The following is a 22,050-nucleotide window of genomic DNA, read 5'->3' as shown; positions in this document are numbered from 1 at the left end:
CCGTGCCTCTGACCTCACCTCCATAGAACCTATTTTGTATGAAACAAGACCTCCTCCCCGCATAAACTCAGATATACAGTCGGTGCACAGAAAGAATCAGACGTCTCTTTTTGACGGTGTGCTAAAGGTGCAGCTTCAGCACCCGGCTCTTCTCTCTCTGGCTTTTTCTTCCGCTCTCTGTGTGGATAACATGCAGCCTCCTATATTGCAGCCGGTTGCATCAATGCCAAGCGAGGCCCATTGCGGCAGAGGTGTTGGATAGGTTAGCAGGAGGGAAGGGGTATCGTACCGTATTGTTTTGCGCGCATAATACGGCGTAAAATCATCTTCCCTCTCTCCGTCAACTCTTCTAGAAGTGAGTTAAACAGCATCAATAAGTGCTCAGAGAATGGAAAAAAAAAAAAATGCGCTTCTCTTTTTGCTTTCCAAGCTACTTTGGTTGCGGCGTTGACATGGGGCACCGGCGCTCGCAATCATTCCTTCACAGGAAAAACAAACAGTTTCCATAATAAATGTCCTAAATGAATTTCTTATGAAAATTGCCTAATTAAAAAAAAAACAACAAAACATTTCGACGAAGCTATTCATACTAGGTCAGAGCCGGGCTTTGCTGCCGTGTTGTCAATGACACCGACTTGATAAGGCGATCCGGAAAGCTGAGGTGCTCCACTAAATTCTATCTCGTCTTTTATGAGCTTCTGTCTGACTGTGCCAATTAGTAAAGGCGTGTGGCCTGCTTTTCTTCTCCTCTCTGTCTGTTTTTTTTTTCTGCTCCATCTCTCCTTCTAGATAGACACTCTCTACCATGCCTTCTGCACACACATACACATATATGCGCACATAGCCATAGACACACCAAGCACATGTTTGGTGTATCATTAGCTTAGTGTGCGTGGAGGCGTGCGAGCTCGGGCTCTCTCCTGCCTTATCTCCATGTCAATCACAGCGTGTGTGTGAACATCAGTTGTAATGATCTCCATCCAGCCTGTCTGTGCGTGTTAGCGCCTGGCTTCCCTCGCCCCCGGAGCAAGCCATTCCCTTGCTAATAGATGCAAAATTAAGCTGATCAATAGATGGCCTCAGCTCATTATTGACATGTTATCGCGGCGTGGGATTTTTGTCCGGGGGTTTTATTCTGAGCTAGTTGGCGATGCAAGGCAGGAGGCGCAAAAAAAAAAAAAAAAAAAAAAAAAAAAAAAAGAAGTTATAGGTTATCTTCTCAAAATGGCTCGGCTACTTTATTTAAACCTCTCAATTTCATTATATTAAGCGAACTTATTCTCAACCCGTTTTTTATAATCTTATGTAACGTTTGAGATGCGCTGAAGCCATTTATATTTGTGATAGTTGTCCTGTAGGAAGAGTAATTATGTGCTCAGTGGTAGGAAATGAGATGGAGACTTTGTTAAACGCCATATTAAAGATTCATCAATAATTGGCATGTGTGCTGCTGTTTGTGTTGCGGGGGTGGAGGGGGCTCTCGTAGATAGATCAGCACGTGATTGAGCTAAGTGGTAATTAACTGTGGAAGAGGTGTGTGTCTTTTTGAGATCTTACGTGCATGCAGATGCGCGTGCCTCTGTGTGTTAAGGCGAGGTGGGGATGCAGAGGGTGATGTGGGAGGTGCATCTCTGACAGGGCTGATTTGGAGGTGAGAGCACGGGGCATGTGGTCAGGTTATAAAGGGACCGGAGAGGGGAAGAGGGAAAGCCACCCACTCTGGCCTAAGCCACGCATCCCTCTCCCCTGACCCACCTTGGGTCTTATTGTCATGGAAGCATCTCCCATTTTAATGAGTTCCAATAACCATGCCCTTATTACTTATTTATTCATTAAGCTACCATGGCAAAGCGGCAGAACCCCACTGTGTGAGTGTGCATGTAATTGCCATTGTGATTTTTTTTTTTTTTCTTCCCCCCTGCACAATATCACAAATGATACCATGTAACAATAATAGGTTAAAGTTATTTGAACTTGAAATGAATTGCTCTAAGCTAATGAATTAGCTTGGTTGAGTTTTAAGTCCTCAACCTGAAACTGCATTCAAACCGCTTGATACTCTGTAATCGCGTGGTTTAGGTATGCGGAAGGAGTAGGCCTCATGAAACTGGGACTCAAATGCTTCGATGTGTATACGTGCTAAACAGACTAAAAAAAGAGGTCGCACGTTTGTTGGTTTCTATGATGTTTGAAATTGTTTGATTAATCGCGTGACGGTATACGCGTATGTCTGAAGCCTTGTCATTGATGAATATTTGCTGGGGAATTTATGCAATGGCATGCCGCATCTTCATAATATAGGAAGTCTTTGAGTGTTCACGTTATCTCCCCCTGAAGCAAGTTTCCTAGCTTCTTTACATCCAGTCTACCATTTAACAAATTCGGAGTGAACTCTTGCTGAACAAAACCAGATATCCAACATCAAGGCCGGCATTCAGCCCTCCTCTAGCACAATAACAAATACAGCGTTCTCCAGCATAATGTGGGCCCTGCAATCAGCTCACTTGTCTCCCTCAGCAGAGCTCAGCTGCTGTTTCACCTTTTTAACTCGCCCCTTCATGCCTCTAACCCTGCTTCCTGCAAACAAAGGTAAGCATGTAGCGAGCGCACGAGTTGCCCAACGTTTCCCCCCGCCTACCGCTGGCCTTGCATTGTGTAAAAGCACAGACACGCCTATGTCTGCAGACATGCCTGTTCACCTCTGTGTAGCCTCATGTAGGTCACTGTGTTGTCCACTCAGGAAGGATTGCTCTTTACCCTGCAAATCCACTGGCCCATTTAAACAGTGCTGGGTGTCTGCTGTATCTACAGTGCCGTGCGAATGATGTTAATTCCATTATACATGCAAATTAGAAGCGATGCGACCAGTCAATCAAGTGTTCTCGGTAATATAACACGATGATAGTATTTCAACCTCAGCTTAGGAATGAACGTTGCCTCGCAAACTAATTTGAGAGAAGAGACCTGACAGGCAAATACAACAGTAGCTATCGCTAAATAACAAATCAAAGGCAGCTTGATTTCTTGTTCTCATCTGGAATGTTTTTCACTGTGCTTCCAAAAGATTGGGTTTGGGAACTGCCAAAACCTCCTGAAGGCCCGACCAGAAATTCCAGTTCTGGCTGACGTACGTACAGCTTGATAACACGTTTCCTGTGACTGAGAATCTTATTTGGCAGATAGAAAGGAGATAGACTGGTTTGCCGTTTGATAGAGCTTCTCAATAATAACACTTTGTTATGGTTTAATTACTAACCCATGTTAATGCATTCAGATGTGTTTTGGCAGGAGTGACATGGGCAGTAATCACAACAACAACCAAAAATGTTGCTTGATTCCCAGCCAGGTGGATATTTTCTGTAAATATCACTCCCTTACTTTATTTCCTGTAGTTCCTGTCTCTTTCCATAATTGAATTAAAGCATAAAATGCTGAAGAAGAAAAAAAAAAGAAAAGACTCGGAACTCTTGACCAGAAACCTCACTCTCGCAATTGAGTTTTACAGCATTATTTGGTGCAAACCATTGAATAGTATCGATTGGCCACACAATAATGTTCTGGCCTTGGGACACTGAGCCCTCTCCATTTGGTACTATCATGGCTAAGGATGAATACAGTGGAATCCAGGTACAGTGTCCACCAAAAAAAAAAAAAAAAAAAAAAAGCATGACTTATTAAGAGGGACAGTAATGGTGGTCGGTTGAAGTGCAGGAGAAACACCTGAAAGCGGAGGCATTCTGCGGCAGAGTTTCGTGCTAGAGGTGCCAGAACGCCTGTTCATTAGCCGGGCTGATGGAAGACTAGCCAGCTCCTGCTGGCCTTCACCCTTCCTGCCACTATTTATAGAGCGGCCAAGAGACACACTTAATGACACAGGGAAAGGGACATAGAGACAGTGTGTGTGTGTGTGCGTGTGTGTTTGCGCGTGTATGTTGGGGGTGTCAGAAATGGAACACTGTTTACATTCTGGGGTGGTTGGAGAAGATGGTGCGGTAAGGACCATGTTTCTGATCGGGGACTGTTTTCATCCTGTCATTTTAACTTCACAACGGTGACAGCTGTTTTTCGAACCATGCAAGAGATGGGTTGCAAAATCCTTTCAAATATTACGTCCATTCCTTTGGTATTTGTACAACACGTTTATCCACACCTGCTCAGTAAACAAGTTGAGAATGACGCCATACTTATATCTCATAGTTTCATTCAAGAGAGTGAGACTTACTTCCAGTGCAGGCCAAAGTCAAATGTTCATCGACATACTGTTTTAAAAAAAAAAAAGTAGAGAAGCAGCTTGCTTACCTTTTTAAGAACCTTTTACGTGCAGCTTTAAACACTGGTCACTCTTACACGGATAATACACAAAGATTACCGTAAAAATGACCCCATCATTATAAAGTGTTACTTATTTACAGATGACTAGTATTGTGTAATACAGATCCCACGTAATATGTAACAACATTAGTGTCAGTTTTGATCCGTTCCAGTGTAATGTTTGTTACTTTCTACCAATTGCTGCTTTTCGCTTAAATACGGGCAATGAGGTTTTACTGTGGTGTAATATCACACATATTCATTAACATGTTGTATAAAAGGAGCTATAGGTAGTTTCACCTGTCTGTTACCACATCTTCATTTTAAGATATGAATGAAGTCTGAATTGGGTGGAAAATATGGAGAGGTCATGCAGGCATTTCTTCAGAAAAAAAAAAATTTATTTAAAAGTGTCAGGTTGAGTTCTTTCTGCAAGGAAGATGAGGGACTGGGAGTTTGAGGCAGAGGTGGAGATTGTTGGCAAAGGGTTGTAGGGGTAGGAGGGGAGGTTTTTAGATCAGGTGGGCGGCCCTAGTACTTTCGGGGCCAGTGGAACCCCCAAGCGGTTCTGGCTTTGGAGTAAATATAGGCCCAGCGGACCTCTTCCTGCCCCAGGGCACACAAACCCCAGGCCTTCCCACATTCCACTTTTATTTTCCTGGTTGCAAAACGCCTCAGGCTATCAGAGCAGGTGGGGTGATTTTTTTCTTTTCTTTAATATTTACTCATAAAAAGTGCATTAGTAGAACCAAAGCATCCATGATGGGCCCTGTTGTGTGTTGTCCAACTCTTGCCCAATTTTCTTCCGGAATTCTTGCACCACTGTCATTCTTAATACCGCCAAGCTCACTTTTATTTGGACGATCTCTATCCTCCGTTGAATAAGCTAACTGTTTCCTTTTTTTGTAGCGGGGGAGATTTCAAAGGGTCTTCATTAAGCTTCATCCTCCATCAATCACAGCAAATAATTGCTCCCCCCCACAACTGGTCAGGGGGTTGGAGCTTACGTTTGCTCGAGCTTACTTTCACTCCTTCCCCTCCCTACCTGATAGTCATAGCAAAGACTTACAATAATCTCTGCAGCAGATCAAGAGAATATGCTCAATTCTTGTTTTTAAAGGGATAACATTGTAGTCAAACAGGAGGGGTTAATCTTTTAAGCTGTGTTCAGTTTACTTGTAGAGATTTGAATGGGCTTCTCCTACTGGTCTTTATCATTTCAGACTTTAATAAAGCTCTTTATAACGGTCTGATTGGTGTAATCTGCAAGCTGTCAATCCCATCTCTCAGCACCCTCCCAGAGGAGCTGCCGGGGCTGTTGACCCGAGAATGTTAAAACATGGGCGAGAATTGTTGTTAAGGTGTGTGTGTGTGTGTGTGTGTGTGTGTGTCTACATTTTTTTTGAGGGGGGGTTATCTGTGAATGTACATCTGTTTTCTGTTCATAGCAACAATTTCATGATGGTAGATCTGTGCAATATCTGTGAGATGAGGCAACCACAGATGGGTTCGAGATCTGATGGACTCTGTAGTGTAACACCCAGTATCCATATGCTGACTTTAAACCCAAGCTGCTATTTGTCTGTCTGTTCGGTCCCCCCTCCTACTTCTTGCACATTGTTGGCATGGTTGTGATGCTTGATGGTGCCTCAGTGGTCCTCATCATCTGTCCCATGGTACCCCACTGGAAAGTGGACCAATATTTGGGAGGCATATTGGCACAAAAGAATCGCTGTTTGTACGATTGGTCGTCTGCTCTTAATCCAGAATGAACAAGCTGCACCATGGCTGCCGCTTCAGCTGTCAGGCTGCACATGATTACGTGCATCAGACGGGACCTGGATGGTAAATGGTACCAGAAAAGGGCAGAACATTCTTGCCTTTTCCTCGTATGTCATTCACACTAAAAAAAAGATGAGGAAAAGCTCCCCTCCTACTCCTTCTGTCGATATCTTATATTGACGTTTGGTTAATGTTTGATGGGGTGTGGAATTTTCTTTATATTTTTTAGGAGGATCAGTGTCTAACGCTTTTACTAGGGGCGAGAATTTTAAGAACAAATTGCTCGGCTCCCAGGCCACTGTTAAATTTGTAAGAGCAGCGGTTGGAGCCGGTGTGGGTGGACGGGTCGCGGCGTTGTGTTGTGTCCATCCTGTGTCACAGGGCTTGTTTTCACAGCACGAGTGATCATTGAGGATCCGGGTTAGTTTGTAAGCTCAAAAGACTCAAACTATTATAACGGTTACTCAGTTGGAAGGCAATTAATCACACCTTTGATTCACATGAAATCAATAGAAACCTTTTTTTAACTTGATCATATTCTTTTTTATTTGGAAACATTTAAATTTTAAAATTCTGCTGTCAAAAATATGAATGAATTGTGTTCTTAGTCCAAAGTCATAGTATGAAGCTTTGTTTGCTTTATATACCTGCCTTTTTGTAGGCCACCCAGTCTATCGACTATAATAAATTATTTGAAAAACAATAAGTAAATATCTACTTATTGAATAATAAGTAAAAAGAAATATGCATACATTGAGGGTTTAGTAAAGATAGAGGATTTTTTGTCATATACTGTACTTTCCTGGGAAATATGAAGATTTTTGTTCAGAAGTAATTCCTTTGACTATTAAATCCTCCATGAATCGACCATCCATCTGTCCGTCTTTGAGTTTTGTTCTCATTGCAAGAATTCAGGAATGCCAGTGTGCAATTTGATTATATCAGGAACAAATGGCCACTTGGACTTAAGGATGAGCTGATTAGAGTTTTGGTGATCACCTGACATGGTTTGGCCGCGTCTCAAGAATTCATGTACTTATTATGAAAAAAATTCACACACAACTCTAACAAGATGAAATGAAATAATTACATTTTAGATTCAGAAAGTCAAAAGGCTAACTCACTGTGAACTGAGATACCTCCAAGGGGGAAAAAAAGGTGTATATTAACCACCTTTTCAGTGGAAAATCTTTATTTCATGAATTGGCTAAGGCATTTTTCCTGTCAGCTTCCAAGGACTAAGCTAGGACAGGGGTGGTTAGGGCTGTTTTTTTTTTTTTTTTTTTAATTCATATTATAAAACTAATCAACAGAATAATCACTGAAAATCAAGCTGAAATTAATTCTGTTCCGTGGCCGCCGTAAACTCCTCTAATCCTCCACCAAGACCCCTTCGTGTGCTTGGGAAAGCTTTAGAGGATGGGGAAATCAGGACAGCGAGAGTGAGTTCATCCCTCTGTAAGGATTTAGAGGACTCTGTTGTCTTTCACTTCATCAGAGACAATTGAGTCATTCAGCTCCCATTGTGGGTCTGGCCAGGCGAGGAGGGGCGCAGCGTAGGGGGAGAGAACAAGGGTGGGGTGGGAGGCTGAAAGGGAGAGGGAGAAGCCGTCTGCTCTACAACCTGGAGCTGGAGCAACAACCACTGGCTCGCTTTTAGAGGGCGGGGGTCTGTCGGGTGAGGGGGGGGGGGGGGGGTGAAGGGGAGGTCTGTGTGTGTGTGTGGGGTGGGGGGGTGGGATGGGGTGAATTTAGGGGGGGGGTGGCAGGAAGAGGGACAGAGGAGAAGAGAGAGTTATCTTGGAACTCCGGAGCAATTTGTCACATTGGAATGGCTCTTGAGTTACCCGGGGGGCCCCCTCATAGCAGGAGAGTTTTCAGGTCGCGGAGTGGGGAAAAGGGCGGGGCTTGAGCTGCAAAGAAGGGGTCAGGGGTCATGGCCTACTCAAGCCCAGGCATTGCGTCCGTTAGCAAGACAGACAGGCGGGTGGAGGAAGGGGGGCAAAGGGGGAGAGCCTGGTGCTTGCCAGGACTCCGTTTTCCTTGGCATGCTTGTAAAACCTGCAGGAGAGATTAGTGTGTGAGAACATTTGCAATAGCAGGGCGAAGGGGAGCCACTTGTTGGACATACGCTCGGGCACCTTCCCTCCCTCTCCCCGTAGCCTTCTAGCGTCTCTCTACCCCGCTGCCACACTCAGGCATGTCACCTTCACGCTCCTCAGAATGTCCTCTCGCTGGACCCCTCCATTGGCTGCAGCTGTGTTTGAATTTGTGTGTGCGCATGCGAAGGCGGACATTCTCATGACTGAATTTTCACAGTTTACACTTCATCCTCCCGTGCACCGGCGTGTTTCTGAGCTCCCCAGACATTAAGGGACCCTGTCATGACTTACCCTCTCCGTGACAGTAGCTCAGTGCCTCTCTTCCAACTCTTAAACTAATAAAACAGCATTTCCCCCTCTCCTTTTTCTTCTCCTTCTCCCCCCCTTCATGACAATTAATACCTAGAGTGGAGGGCACTATAAAAATCCACAAGACCTCAACTCTGAGTTTTTACAGCCTTTCCTTTTTTTTTTTTTCCATTCTCATGACATACAAACAAGCATAAACAAACCTTGTGTGTGTAGCAGTAAAAGTGTTCTTGGGGTCATAAATGACTGGTAGTGGTGGAGAAAGACCAGGCAGCATTTTTTTTTTCCTCGCAGCGGCTGTAACAGTGGACATGGAGTCAATAACTCCCTCCAGCGTCTAGCACCGGCAGGCACCCCACCGTGAACCCTTCGCTAATTACCACTGATTTAGACACAGTCTCAGGAAAGGTCGTGACACACTCACTCTGACCAGCGTAGACTCTCTTTCTCTCTATCTCTCTCCCTCTCTCTCGCTCTCTCTCTCTCACACGCACACGTGCACACACAACATCATGCATACAAACTAGCGTCACTTTTGCTGCCGGATTGCAAAAAAATAAAACAAATCTCATTAGGTACGATTGCCTCATCTTAAGATTGTAATCACTCTTAAACTACAACGGCAGAATTCACAGGATCACCCCGTTTCTCGACTTTGACCTCAGGTTACCAAATGAAACAACCATGACACATTTGTACCCTCCGCGTTCATTTTTAAGCAGGTGTCTGTTTTTATTCACCATTTATAAGTTGTCTTCTCCAGTCAGTTTAGACCAGTTTTTTAAAAAGGCAGATTCAACCCATTGAATATTTTATTTCATGCAAAGCCACAGAACTCACTTCACATCTTCAAAAAATACTGAGAGCAGGTTTTCTCCAAAGGAAAGTGGTTGGTCCTGAGTTGAAAAGAGGTTCCCTCCTTCAATATCTCTAGGCTTTTGGCTCTTGGAGAAGAAGCCTAAAAGGCCTCAGAGTGAAAAATAGCTGCCGTGGCCTCTTTTCCTCCACCTAGGTGGCTTTGACATTGATAAGCACAGATGGACTACATACTGCAGCAAGGTCATTGTCGGCCAGTCAGCGGCTGACGCTTTATTTGCTGCAGGGCCACAACGATCTGACCGTGACGATGGAGTTCTAACAATGGCGGACGATATCTTAAGACTTTTAAAGCGTGAGAGTTCATCAGTTGTGTGCAGATTCATCGGGGAATTTTATCAAACGATTCCAGTAAAGGGTGTGTTTTAAAAAAGCTTCAGGTAACGTACGGCACACGTCATCAGAACTCCACCCGTTTTATAACGCAGACAGATGTTTCTCATGACCCTTGTTTCTGCTTATCATTTGTGTGTGATGTGTGTGTGTGTGTGTGTGTTTGTGTGTGTTTGTGTGTGTGTGCAAGTGTGGTGGGTTGGGAGCAGAAGGGGAAAGAGAGAGACTCCTGATAGAGGCCAAGTCAATCATTTATGGGAGCAGTCAGGAGGTCTAGCCTCAGAGAAGCGTGGTGAGACGCCACACTCTACCCTCTTTATGGGTTCCAATAAAAGTCTGACAACAATTACATTTATGACACCAGGTCATCTCAGAGGCACAACCCGTGTTCAACCTCTGCTCTCCGCACCTGAGTCAGTCAAATTAAAAAACGCATTTGAATATCGTTTTGAAAAAGTTCTTGGAATCAGAATTTTTGCCGTCCTGCGCAGAAGAGTCTTGCTTTATAGATTCCTACAATAAATGTTGGATTTAGTTTACTCAAGTACTGTGTGCACTCAAGCTGAACTCTTCATTACAAGCTCGAGGCCATCCTCACCGCTCGTACCATCCGCCTTAATCTTTATTATTTGCCGTTCCATGTTTTTAAGTTTCCGCATCTATTCACCCATCAAGAAGTGTCGACTCCTTCTTTTTGTCTTGTTTCAATTTGTTTTGTTTTGTTTCGTTTTTTTTTTTGCTTTTTGCTTTCTGCATTGTTAACATGTTTTGTTTCTTTCTTTCCATTCTGTTTCCTTTCTGCCATTCAGTACCTACAGATGAAATGGCCCCTGCTAGATGTTCAACCAGGAGGTCTTCAAAGTAGACAAGCACTTAAAGATGCCAGGTCCCCGTCACCGGCACACATTGTTGTAAGTAACACGACCCTCGGTATTTCTCCTCTTTTCTCAGCTCTTCTTCACCTATTCTTGAAGAACGACAACCAAACCCTGCGGCCTTACTCTTGCCAATCCTGAAAAGATCTCAAGGTTTATGGCCCTCCGCTCTTCCCCCTGAATGGATGTTTTGAATGGAAAGCGTGCATTTGTCTGTATTTACCTTCAAATCACAGCCACTGAGAAGCCAACTCAGTTTTTTACCAAACCTGCTCGTGAGTTTTAGATGTATCGGTTGCTAGTTAATGATCAGGAGGCGAGCGGGCTGCGACCGTGACAGGTGCGTCAGCCAGGCGCCGGAAAGCCATGCAGTCTGTAGTCCAAGAGAGAAAGATAAAACCCAGTTTGAGCAGCGTGAGCTAATGCCGGCCTGCTAACATTCAGTGTTTGAGGGAAGTGTGGGCGTTCCTTCAACATTGATTACCCTATCCATGGAGTTGGAGGAGCACTTTGGCAGTTGAGTTGAGTTGGCTGGACTGCCATAGCGGCACAGAGCATCCACCCCAGGCATGTCAATATCTGAGAGGCAAGCAGCTCTAGATTGAACACTCGTATGAGAACTTAGTAGTTTGCCAAAGGCAGAAAGTTTTCTGGAGGTCAGAGGAAAGGTCGAACATTGGGAGGTGTATGTACGTGGTCACAGGGTTAGTGAGTCAGGAAAATCAATGACATGGGGGATTGAGCGGAATTAATGAAGTGACCGTAAATGCAATGGGCTTGTATTGGCACCGTTTTTTGTTTGTGTTTTGGATGTTTTTCCTGCATGTTGTATGTTTAGTTTGGAAAATGACAATATGAGACATTGCAAAACAATTTAAGATACAGAGGACCTCTTTGGCTTACAGGGTCATGGATATAGTAACTTCCATCCTGACAGTTCAGTGCTGGAGGTAACAATCGACGGCTGGCCTGTTTTGGTTTTTATGCGCTCTGTAAGACAAAGTTTGTGGTTTTAGCACTCACGCAACAGCTCATCATGTTTACCACACCACTTTCACTTGTATTTAACATTATCAAGACACACTGCCGCTGTTAGTTACATTTGACATTTGATCCGTCCGGTTAGTTTTATGGTCTGAAATGAATATCATCATGAGCAGTTAATCGAACGTTGGCCAGTCATTGCCTCCGTGGTACTTTGTTCATTTAAGTTAAGCACAGTATAAATTTGCTGGAGTTGACAAGGTTATTTATTTGAAGCAGAAACCTTGTCAAAAAGATTTTTTTTAGACAAAGACAGCCATATTCTCCAAAAAAAAAAAAAAAAAAAAAGCTTAACCCCTCCTTACCTTCCCTAGTGATGCTGATGTTATTTTAGGAGATGCAGAAAAATAAAGTCCCAACTCCTGTGAAGTCATTAAACTGGTCGTAGGCAGCTGCAGGTAAATGCTCAAGGTTTTATCCCGCCATGAGTCATATGGCTGTAAATACTTACCACCTCACATCCACCTAAACGCCCGCTTTACGATTCACTTTTAAAGGGAGTTTGGGAACAGCAAAGTTTATTGGTGGTAGTTCCACCTTTTTAGGATGTAAAAGTTGGATGGTGAACGAATCTATATTCTATATATAAGTAAATGTATTTCTCAGTGCAATTTGTGAGTTGCAATGCAATAGTCATGTGACGTGAATGGAAAAAAATACCATTCATCAACTTGTCAACACAACAAAAAACAAAAAATCATTGTGACTGAGAAAGTTGGTTTTCAACAGGAGTTAGAGTAAATGCTTCCCAAGTCATGAAAATGTTCAAGGCCGAGTGAAGAAGTAGATATTCAGGAGGTAGAAATTGTTGCGAAGACCAGTCCAAAGCAGCTCTGCTTTGTCTACAGCGGTTCAGCTGCTGTGTAAAATTGCCAGCAGCTAACATTATGTGATGGTATAGTAATATTTGTATTTTATTACAATATTGAAGACCTGATCAAACCATATGGTATAACTGCTGCCTGTCCATTTATTCATCAAAAGCATCATCTGTGCTGGATTCAGGGCACAGAAAGGCCCGGAGGTGGTTATGACTTCAGATGGTACAGTGCTTTTAGACACGACGAAGAAACGGACAAGAGGGTCTTTCATATCCTCAAGATGTTTTCATAGGGTCAATAAAACTGTTGGTTTTGATGATAAATAACTGAAAATAAATTGAAACTCTGCTTTATTTCGTCAGCGGGCTGACCGGCGAGATCAGAGCCGTGGCAATGTTACTGCATGGGCACACAACTGGCTGTTAGGCCCAGTGATGAAATTGGATGTGAAATTGTTGTTGCAGCTCGTATTGCTGGTGCTCCTTCCATCCCGCTCAGGCATCCACCTCTTACTGAGGCGGAAGTGCGATTGAGTGTTTCCGCGGTTTGCATCATACCGGCCTGTCTTTCATATAGAAAAGAGATTGTTGTGGACAGCAGCACAACTGTCAATGATAACTCCGTATGGGTTCCTGCCGGTGTCACTCCGTGTCTTTTTGGTCTTACAGCAAGATGGCCCGTTTCTATGCCCCCGTATCAAGGCTGTAAACAGGAGTTCGGTTTGGCTTGTAAATGCGAAAAAATGCTCAGGCACTTTGACCTCTCGCCGCCTGGAGTGTCATCGAGCTGCGCCGTCAGTGATAAGACGCCGTCAATTGCCCTGGAGATAAGAGCGATCTTAAGTGCAAGTGACCCCTAGATGGTTCAATCAGCATGCGAGATGACGCCTGGAAGGAAAAATACACTTGCCGGAGATAAAAACCTGTTAGAAAAGTGAAAGCAGCGGAGAAGGAAAAGACACGGGACAAGGAAGGATGTGCTGCTGCCCGTTCAGTTTCTGGCTGTAGAGGGGGATGGAGGCTGGGGGTGGTAGGATCAGCTGAGAGAAGTGACCTCACGCAGGCAGCTCTATCTGAGGGCACGCTGTATGCCCTTGTTTACCATGCGCTCAAAGGGGGCATCGCTGGATCTTTTGAAGCGCCTGACCACCCCGCAGGCAGCCTCAAAAACTGGTGCCGCTGAACTTTTATGCCATTGGCTGAAAGTTATTCAATATTTATCCAGCTATTGATGTGTACTTTTGAGGGAGAGGCTCCAAGAAACATTTAGGGCTTAACACACAGCTCCCGAGGAAAGTATATCAAAAGGGGCCTTCCCTTATTATCAAGTTGCTGCTTTTTGTCGGTTTCTAATTGTTTGGATGTATAGGGTTAACCTCTGAAGGGCAGGTGTCACATGTGCGTGTATGTTTTTTGCTTATTTACTTCTGTCAGACACATAATTAGTCATATGTAGACAAAGGTGATTTAGAACTCTCACCAGAGGTGGAACTAAGTTATTAAGTTGCAAGTCCCCAGTAAGTCTTTACATCCGTGTCCCGTGTTAGTTCCTCGCCCGGGAGGGCGACTCACAAGCAAGTGTGAAACGACATGTTTCCTTAACTACTCCTATTGTGTTCTTTTAAATGTAATGCAGTGCCAAAATGTAGGAAACAGGGTAATAAATCAACAAAAGACTGCCATGGGTTATTAAAGTTACACAAATAAAGCCTTTTTCACTCGTGCTTTTTCTCTGCATTCATCTTTTTTTGACATTTTGTGATTTATGCAAGTATGAAGTCAAGTTATAATGCAAATCAGAGTCGTTAAAAGTCACACAGCCAGTTGAAACTTGCAAATGCACTCCTTTAGACATGTTGATATCATCAGCAATAATGCAGTGAAGAACCTTGTGAGATTCCTGGGTTGTGCTCGCACTGACACGATTGAGCGAAGCTGCAAGTAAACCATAATGTTCACGGTAATCAAACTTTTTTTTCTGTCGTTTTTGATTATTTACTTCTGTCAGACACATTACTAGTCATATGTAGACAGAGGTGATTTCGAAGTCTCACCAGAGGTGGAACCAAGTTGTTAAGTTGCGAGTCTTTACGTACTTGTCCCGTGTCAGTTCCTCGGCCAGGAGGACGACTCACAAGCAAGTGACATGTAGTCGCCGCTGCTCTGATGCACACCATTCTGATTGAATTGCATTTCTTAATTTGCCATTCGGGGAATTGGGGCAGAAACATGCACATGTCAAGACCCTCACACAAACTACTTTTCATCGCATACACAAACATGTACAGGAGTACGCACACACACACACGTACGCGCACCCATGCACACAAGCACATACACACACACACACACACACACGCACAGCTTTAGCGTCTAGAGCCTAGCCCTGATCGAACAATGTCTCCATTGTTTTGTGGGCTTTCACTGGCAGCAGGGGATGGCTGGAGTGTTAACCATTTCCCGACTATGCCTCAATGTTTTATTGTGTGTGTGTTTGTGTCAGAGGTAGTGAAGCATGGGCCCGGGGATGAGGATAGGGAGGGCACTTGCTCCAAGTGTATGGTAATTATGGTGGAGGAAGTGATGGAATCTGGCCATTTTTACGTCTGGAAAGACCTCCCACCTGAGCCTTTATAACCAGTGAACATGCATACTTTATTTCCATTCACTTTCACTTGTTTCTCTAAAGAGTGTGCACTGGAAAGAGGATGCGTCAAAAGAACTGTCACATTGGCGGTATATTATATAAAAACAAGAGACAACAGGAGCTCGCCACAGCTGAGCGTTTACAAAAGATGTGCCATAGAGGCTCTGTGGATCCTGCAGTGGTTCGAAGGAACGGTCGGACCTGCGACAGCTACACTGGGTCATTGTTGAAGAAGACAGAACTGGGATCACATTCTCCCTCATTGACTGCCTCTCTGTCCATTCTGAAGAAATGAAGGATAAAGGGGCCTTCCTGTGGTCTGAATAGGCCGTGCACCTGGGCCGGCCATACAATTGCCCAGGACTCTGGGCGGCCTGGCCTCCTCCGCTGTTAATGAATGTCCCCGTGGTCAGCAGCCACCACCCACACATTGACCTCCCGACTTCACCTGGAAGACTGTCTCTGTCGGGGTTTGTGATGACCATTAGCTGCTCTTTATTTTATTCTATTTTTTTGGACTTTTCCCAAAAATCCTCTAGCCTGGGAAGTATGTTGAGAAAAAAACTCATCTCACATATTTATTTGCTTCCGCGCTCCCTGTGAGAACTAGAGTTGTAATATTCTGATGACATGTATCCTGGATATATTTCTCAACATTAGTATATTTGCCGTTTTCCTACAAATTTCTGGGAACATGACAGAAAAAATCAAACCCACTGGATGTATTTTGGAGAATTGTATCTATTGTATCTAGATACAATTTATTTCATGATGTATTTTTCACCATGTATTTCAAAGATTTCATGGTATATTTGCTTCGCAGCTCTTATATAGGGTGCAAAGTTCTGTCTCAAAGCTCTATTAAAAGAGAGGAAATGAGAGAACATAGACAATGTTCCCTATATTTATTATGCAGACTCATATAAATGCATACAATGTTGTTTTCCATTATGCATTTTGTCATTTATCATTTATGTAAGGCAATATTGCATATTGTTGAACAGCTCTCGATTCATAAAATATTGCAAGACCATAAACTGTAGTATTTTGAGAGAGCATTCTCAGTTGAGTTCCAATTGAATGTACAATATCAATATCAGAGTTGTAATAAATGATATTGCATCCGGTGATTTTAAAAATACTGTCCATCTGAGCTGGACTGACGATAGAGACCCCTCAGCGAGCGAGCCAGTCACCCCCTGCCACCCGCCGTCTACAGACAAGACATTCAGTCAAGTGGTCACGCTTACATCATCAGCTCAAGCCAAAATCTGAGGCTGTCGAGACATGGCGTCAGGCCCGGGAGCTGTGACAATGAAATGAGAGCGCCTCGGACATTGTATCTGTCCAGCAGCCTGCATGGCTGCTTGTCCCCACAAACAACCCACTCAGTGTCGACTTAGTCAGCAACAATGACCGAAGAAGGGCTCCTTTACAATACTTGCATGTGGAATTCTTACACTTTTTTTTTTTGACAGAAAATTGACTCGGGTGACCGTTCAAGTCGTAGGACAACGCAAAATACAATTTCACAGTCAAATATTTGCTTGTGTTGTCAAAGCCCATCTAGATTTGAAGAAATGTGAATCGCAGCTCTTCATATTGTGACTGCGTGAACAGCTCTCAGCCCATTGTTGTCTTTTTGTTCTTGCTGTGGTATTTGACCGTTGTATAACCCAACTTAAGATACCTCGGGAACTATGCAATTCTTTGTTGAACCCACACGTGAAAAAGGATAACACGTATTTGTTTCTTCAAGAGTGCCCGTGTTTGTGTGTGTGTGTGTGTGCGTGTGTGTGTGTTCACTGTGTGGCTGTAACAAAAAGTTATCTCTCCTGCCTGGGGTTAAGTACAACTACAAACATAGCCCAGTGATGTCAGTGCAGAGAAAGCAACGTGCACAGTAGCTTTCAGGTGCTGAAGCCCTTCAGTAAACTAAGGGCCATGTTGCTCACAATGTGTTGTCAGACTTCTTTTTCTCTATGGAAATCAATTGCTCTCTTTCTTCCTTCCTTTTTCCGCCTTCTGTCATCTCCACATATAAGATCTTATTTTTTTGCTTTTAAGGCCCGTTCACACAAGTTCCTCAGGTCAACCTGTCGTTGGCCCTGATTCTCGTATTTGAAGGGCTGCTATGAGCGGGCAGTCAGGATGTTAACTATTCTAATCGTTTCTGTGTTTTACAAATTGCTGAACGCGTGAGTCAGCACAAAACTTTAAAACTGTAGTCACATGAGGACAGAGGATTCAGCGAGGCAGGTATAGACCTCCTAAATCTGTGCCCGGGTCGCTCGGTGACACTGAAACCCCAGACCGGCTGGCTGCTGCTGAATGTCTGCAAAGGTGTGGATGCTGAAGGGATAAAAATGTTCTACCAAATCGTAATACTGTTTGAACATCCAGCCAACCAGTAGTAACAGCCGTGTAACCAGTGCAGAGCCAGTGTTCTCCCATTCTCTCAGTGTAAAATGTGTAATAATGGGGCTGAACATGGACCCTGGAGAAAGCTGAGCCAGCAGAGACGGGGTTGTATTTTAAATAACTAAAAAGCCAGGATGCAGGGTTTTCCAGGGAGAACACGTTGCTTTTGCATAAACTCTGGTCGGCTGGTGCTCTGTGTGTGTATATTTTTTTTTCCCCCCTCTGTGTGTGTGTGTGTGTGTGTGTGTGTGTGTGTGTGTGTGTGTGTGTGTGTGTGTGTGTGTGTGTGTGTGTCAGAGAGAGAGAGAGCGAGTGAAAGAGAGAGCATGAGTGAACAAGAGAGAGATATAGAGAGCTGATATAATTGTGTGACTTGGGAACGTCCATCTTTGCCTTTCAGGGGCCCTTCTGCTGGGAATTCCCCGGACAGTCAGATCTGAGCCTTCACCAATTTCATTTGGTGAGAGACCTTTGAATTCCACAAATATCTTGCTGGATTTTTATGGTTGATTTCTCACACAAATTAACCATTGCTACTTGATGATTTAAGGCAAAAAAAAAAAAAAAATGAATGAAAAATCTTGCTGATGATGATTATTATGATGATGATAATAATGATGATGATGATGATGATGATGATAATAATAATCATGCTGTGCTTTGTACTAATTCACTGCCGCTTTGATGCTGACATGCTCTCCTTTCGATATCATTATTGCTAATCCAGGGGATGGATTTGTGGACCAGGGTATCTTGTGAATGTTGCTCTCTTAATATATTTATCCAGAGAGTTTACTTGAGGATATCAAGATATGATGTCATTGTTTTTTTGCCCTTCTTTGGAAATGCTGTTGGCCTTTTTTGTTTGTATTGCGCCCAACCAGTTTCAGTTTCCACACCATCCTTATTAGCTCATGGTCACAAGAAGACCAACAAATCATTAACAGAATCAGGTGCTACAATAATGCATAGATTTCCTGTGTGTCATAACACTGGGCTGCTCTTACTGTCCTACTTTTTACAAATTATCTCTGGAATACAAGCAGTTAACGCAAAGAAAGTGGGACCACATGCAAATGCATTTTGTCTTGATCTTATTGAAAGCGGACACGCTGAGAACATCAGTTAGACTTGTTTAGATCTGCTTCATTTGGTCGCGTCAGACTGGGAGGAGGTTTGCATTGCAAAGCCCAGAGGAGAACTTATTAATCTCCTCTTTGGCGGCCACATTGCAAAGGATTGCCTTCTTATAGTTTAACTACTCAATTGCTTGTTGGTTTTGCAAACTCTGCAGGGTCTTTTATTGGCAATAAATAACAAGTTCTTTGCAAAAAAAAAAAAAAAAAAAAGCTCGAATATGCAAGCAGCAATTAGTGCACTGGTGAATTATTTGGTAAAAATTAAATAAACAAAGCAAACATTCCTTTTCGCACTTCAACTGTCGATCTCCCCTCCTTTTCTTATACAACTGTCTTCGCAAGAACTTGTTTGACAAGTTCTTACGAGATTACTTTAGGGTGTGTCTGTGTGCGTCTATGTGTGTGTAAAGTGGTGCCTACAAGCATGCATGTCTGTGTGTGTGTGTGTGTGTGTGTGTGTGTGTGTGTGTGTGTGTGTGTGTGTTTGTCATACAAAGGGCAGTATCCGTGCCTAAGGTGCAACTTGATTTGTAGGTGACAGGTTGTCAGATCCAGGTAGTACAACCTCAACTCATTTGACTCTGCATCCAGGCCTCAATAAGCTATGATAATCACAATTTGCTCATAGTTTAAATGTGGAAAAAAAAAATTAGGGTCAAAGTTGACAAAGTGTCGTTCATAGTCTAATTCATGACGACGTAGTCATCGCAGACTGACTGTCCAGCGCGCTCGTCTCCGATGGATTTCCCCAGATAATGCGATCCCTGGCTCCGTTCTGCAACCAGCCTTGTGAATGACAACAGTCCCGGCAGCTCCCTACGCTACTGTATTAACACTGGAGGCTGTTTCACAGGGAAACTTGTTTTGACAGAACTCCAGGTGTCTCATTGTTGGAGCTGCCATGGTTCAACAGATTTACCAATTAGCACTGGGCTGAGGGAGGGCACAGAAAGGGTGGGAGTGGAGAGGGGAGAAATGAAACGGGGGGAGGAGGGAGGATGGATGAGGAGGATTTGGCTGCAGTGATGGAATGAGATTTAAAGTGGAAGGCGCTGGTAGGGGAAGGTGTGGAGGAAGGGATGCAACAGGGGGTGGGACTGGGTGGGTGGGGTGACCACAGCATACCAAGTAAGGCTATTCGCGGCCTTGTGTTTTTTTTTCCCCAGCAGCTGTAACAAGGAGGCCGGGGTTACTTCCAAAAAATAAAAACACTTGGAGAAGAGTCGAGGAGGAACTGCGCTATTGATGCGTGAACTTTCCTACTAGATACGCATATACATCAGGATCTTGTCGTGTGTTTTTCTGCATAATGGAGCTGGATTTATTAAATCTGCAGTAGTTTTGCAACAACCCCCTGATACTAGATTCTGATAAGTGTTCCTAACAGACACCACTTTGCAGGATCGTTGATTTGTTTTTCGCCGCAAGTCCCTCTTGGCGTGCCGTTCTCATTCTGGTACGAGGCAGAATTGTGTGGGATTAAACACAATGTTATTACTCCCGCTAACCCTCTTTGTTATTCCTCAGAATGTCTGTTTCTTTTTCCAGGAAGTTTGGAAGTGAACTTTTGAGAACAGGGTGAATTGATTCGGTGAATGTCCCAGGGGTGGGCTGCAGAAGTTCGAGCTGTTGTAGGCTCTCAAGTGGTGTTGCCATTGACATGCAGAGACACAAACATCACAAAGTACGCATGTGCTACAGGTACACAAGCATCGTTAAACCATTGCCCTCTTTAGTCAGAAATGACAGCAAATACAACCGCTGGGCTTGAGTTTGCAATATTGCGTTTATCTCAAATTGGCAGTCTTGCTGAAGTTTCTCAAAAAACTTTTTATTCAAGGATCGTGCTCTTATTATACCATGTCTTAATGTTAACCAATCACAACAAAGGGAGCTTCTCTGTTTGCGGGGATCTGTCAACTTGCTATGACAAAAACAACCTGAATAAAACTGTGAGAGGAAGCAGTGCAGGATTCGATGGAAGGGTTTTCTCTGATCTTAAAAAGCCTGTAGGAACAGCATTAGAAACCTTGTTTAAGTCATCGTTGAGTCAAAGGAACATGCTATAAAAGAGGGATAACTGCTGCCAATATGAGGGATATCTGGTGACCTGAGTTTATGACACACTTTTAGCCCCTCCTCTTAATGTTTTTATTTCTGTTTGATTGTACATAAGGATCTATGAAAGTGTTAGAAAATGTAATCTATAGAACAGATCTTGACTAGACCAGGAGATAACAAATGCATTTCCATCATGAGATATTTCTGCAGCCTGTCGGTGTGGTGTGGATTGAATCTTTTTTAGGAGTTTAATTTACACTGTGATATTGGTGACACTTTCCAGCTGGCCAGCACACAGGCTGGAGAATGAAGCTTTACCCTTGTCATTTAGTTGCAAAATGTTTTAATTAAGATTAAAAAAATAAAAGTTTAAATTCCAGTTCAAAGCCTCAATCAGTTGGCCGTCATATCAACAGTCGCCATTGGCAGTCGTCTCGAAAATATCCGATTGATTGCAGCTGAGTGTATTTTAAAATTATAATCATATTTTTTCCTCATTAAAGTATTGTGTTACTATCATGATGATCACAGGGCTTCTTTTGATTGTCACCATTACCTCTGGCCTCACTTTACTCAACTTTGGTTGGATTTTGCCATCAACTATGCATCGTCAGTTGGACCATATTGAGATATCCGGTGGGGAAAATGCAGTTAATGTAAGCTTGGCCGTGTCACACAATGGCAGGTGCTTTCACTTTTCCTTTGCGTATCATCTTTTCTTATTTGGAACGCCCCAGAATACTTGCCGTAGAAAATACTTGGACTACAGTTTATGTGCTTAATATGCCATAAAAAGACACAAGTATGGACTGCCTTTTCCCTTTCATTGGGATCAATGTTCGCACTGAATAACACAAAACTTCAGTTGCCTTCGTTATTTTTAGCACATTTTTGTTAACACTTTCCACATGAAAGGGAATGACCATAGTCGGAACTGAAGTGTGCAATATGAAAGAAATCCGTGGAAACGAAATGGGTTTTTTTTTTTTTTTTGTCTCGCCAACGACGTCTGCTCAATGTGTTACTTGTCAATATCTTCGAAACAAAAAGTCTTGCGAAGAGATCTCTGGCCAGTGTCAGACTTAATGTATTGAAACTACTAAGCCGCTGTTCTGTTCTTCCTCAGTATCAGTTTCTGGGTCGCCCTCGTCCCCCCGTGTTTAGGGCCAGACTAAGAGCAGGCGTGGCGGGGACTTGAAAACAAGATTCTGACCAATGTGAAATACTGCAGTGAAAAACCTCTGCCTCTTCTTTATGATATTAGCGATAGAAAGGATAGAAGGGGGAGAGGAATTTGTCTATTCACAGACAGTTTTATGTCAACTGATAA

The 22,050-nt window shown here is 43.4% G+C and overlaps 1 protein-coding gene across 16 annotated transcripts in view; it reads left to right on the top strand.

The window, feature by feature from the left end:
- tcf7l2 (transcription factor 7 like 2) overlaps positions 1-22,050 on the top strand; it is a 91,172-nt gene that overhangs the window by 20,140 nt on the left and 48,982 nt on the right. For 10 of the 16 annotated variants that reach the window (XM_086139543.1, XM_086139542.1, XM_086139548.1 and 7 more), the window contains exons 4-5: positions 10,523-10,624; positions 17,921-17,980. In XM_086139543.1, the coding sequence (XP_085995669.1) occupies positions 10,523-10,624; positions 17,921-17,980 (162 nt within the window). The remainder of the gene's footprint in view (positions 1-10,522; positions 10,625-17,920; positions 17,981-22,050) is intronic. The other 6 variants (XM_086139552.1, XM_086139550.1, XM_086139553.1 and 3 more) reach the window with 1 other exon arrangement.

This window comes from Fistularia commersonii, chromosome 32 (genome assembly GCF_037954325.1).
Source record: "Fistularia commersonii isolate RoL2024-O1a breed Wild chromosome 32, RoL_Fcom_v1.0, whole genome shotgun sequence".
Taxonomy (NCBI): domain Eukaryota; kingdom Metazoa; phylum Chordata; class Actinopteri; order Syngnathiformes; family Fistulariidae; genus Fistularia; species Fistularia commersonii.
This window is presented reverse-complemented; position numbering and strand designations above follow the sequence as displayed.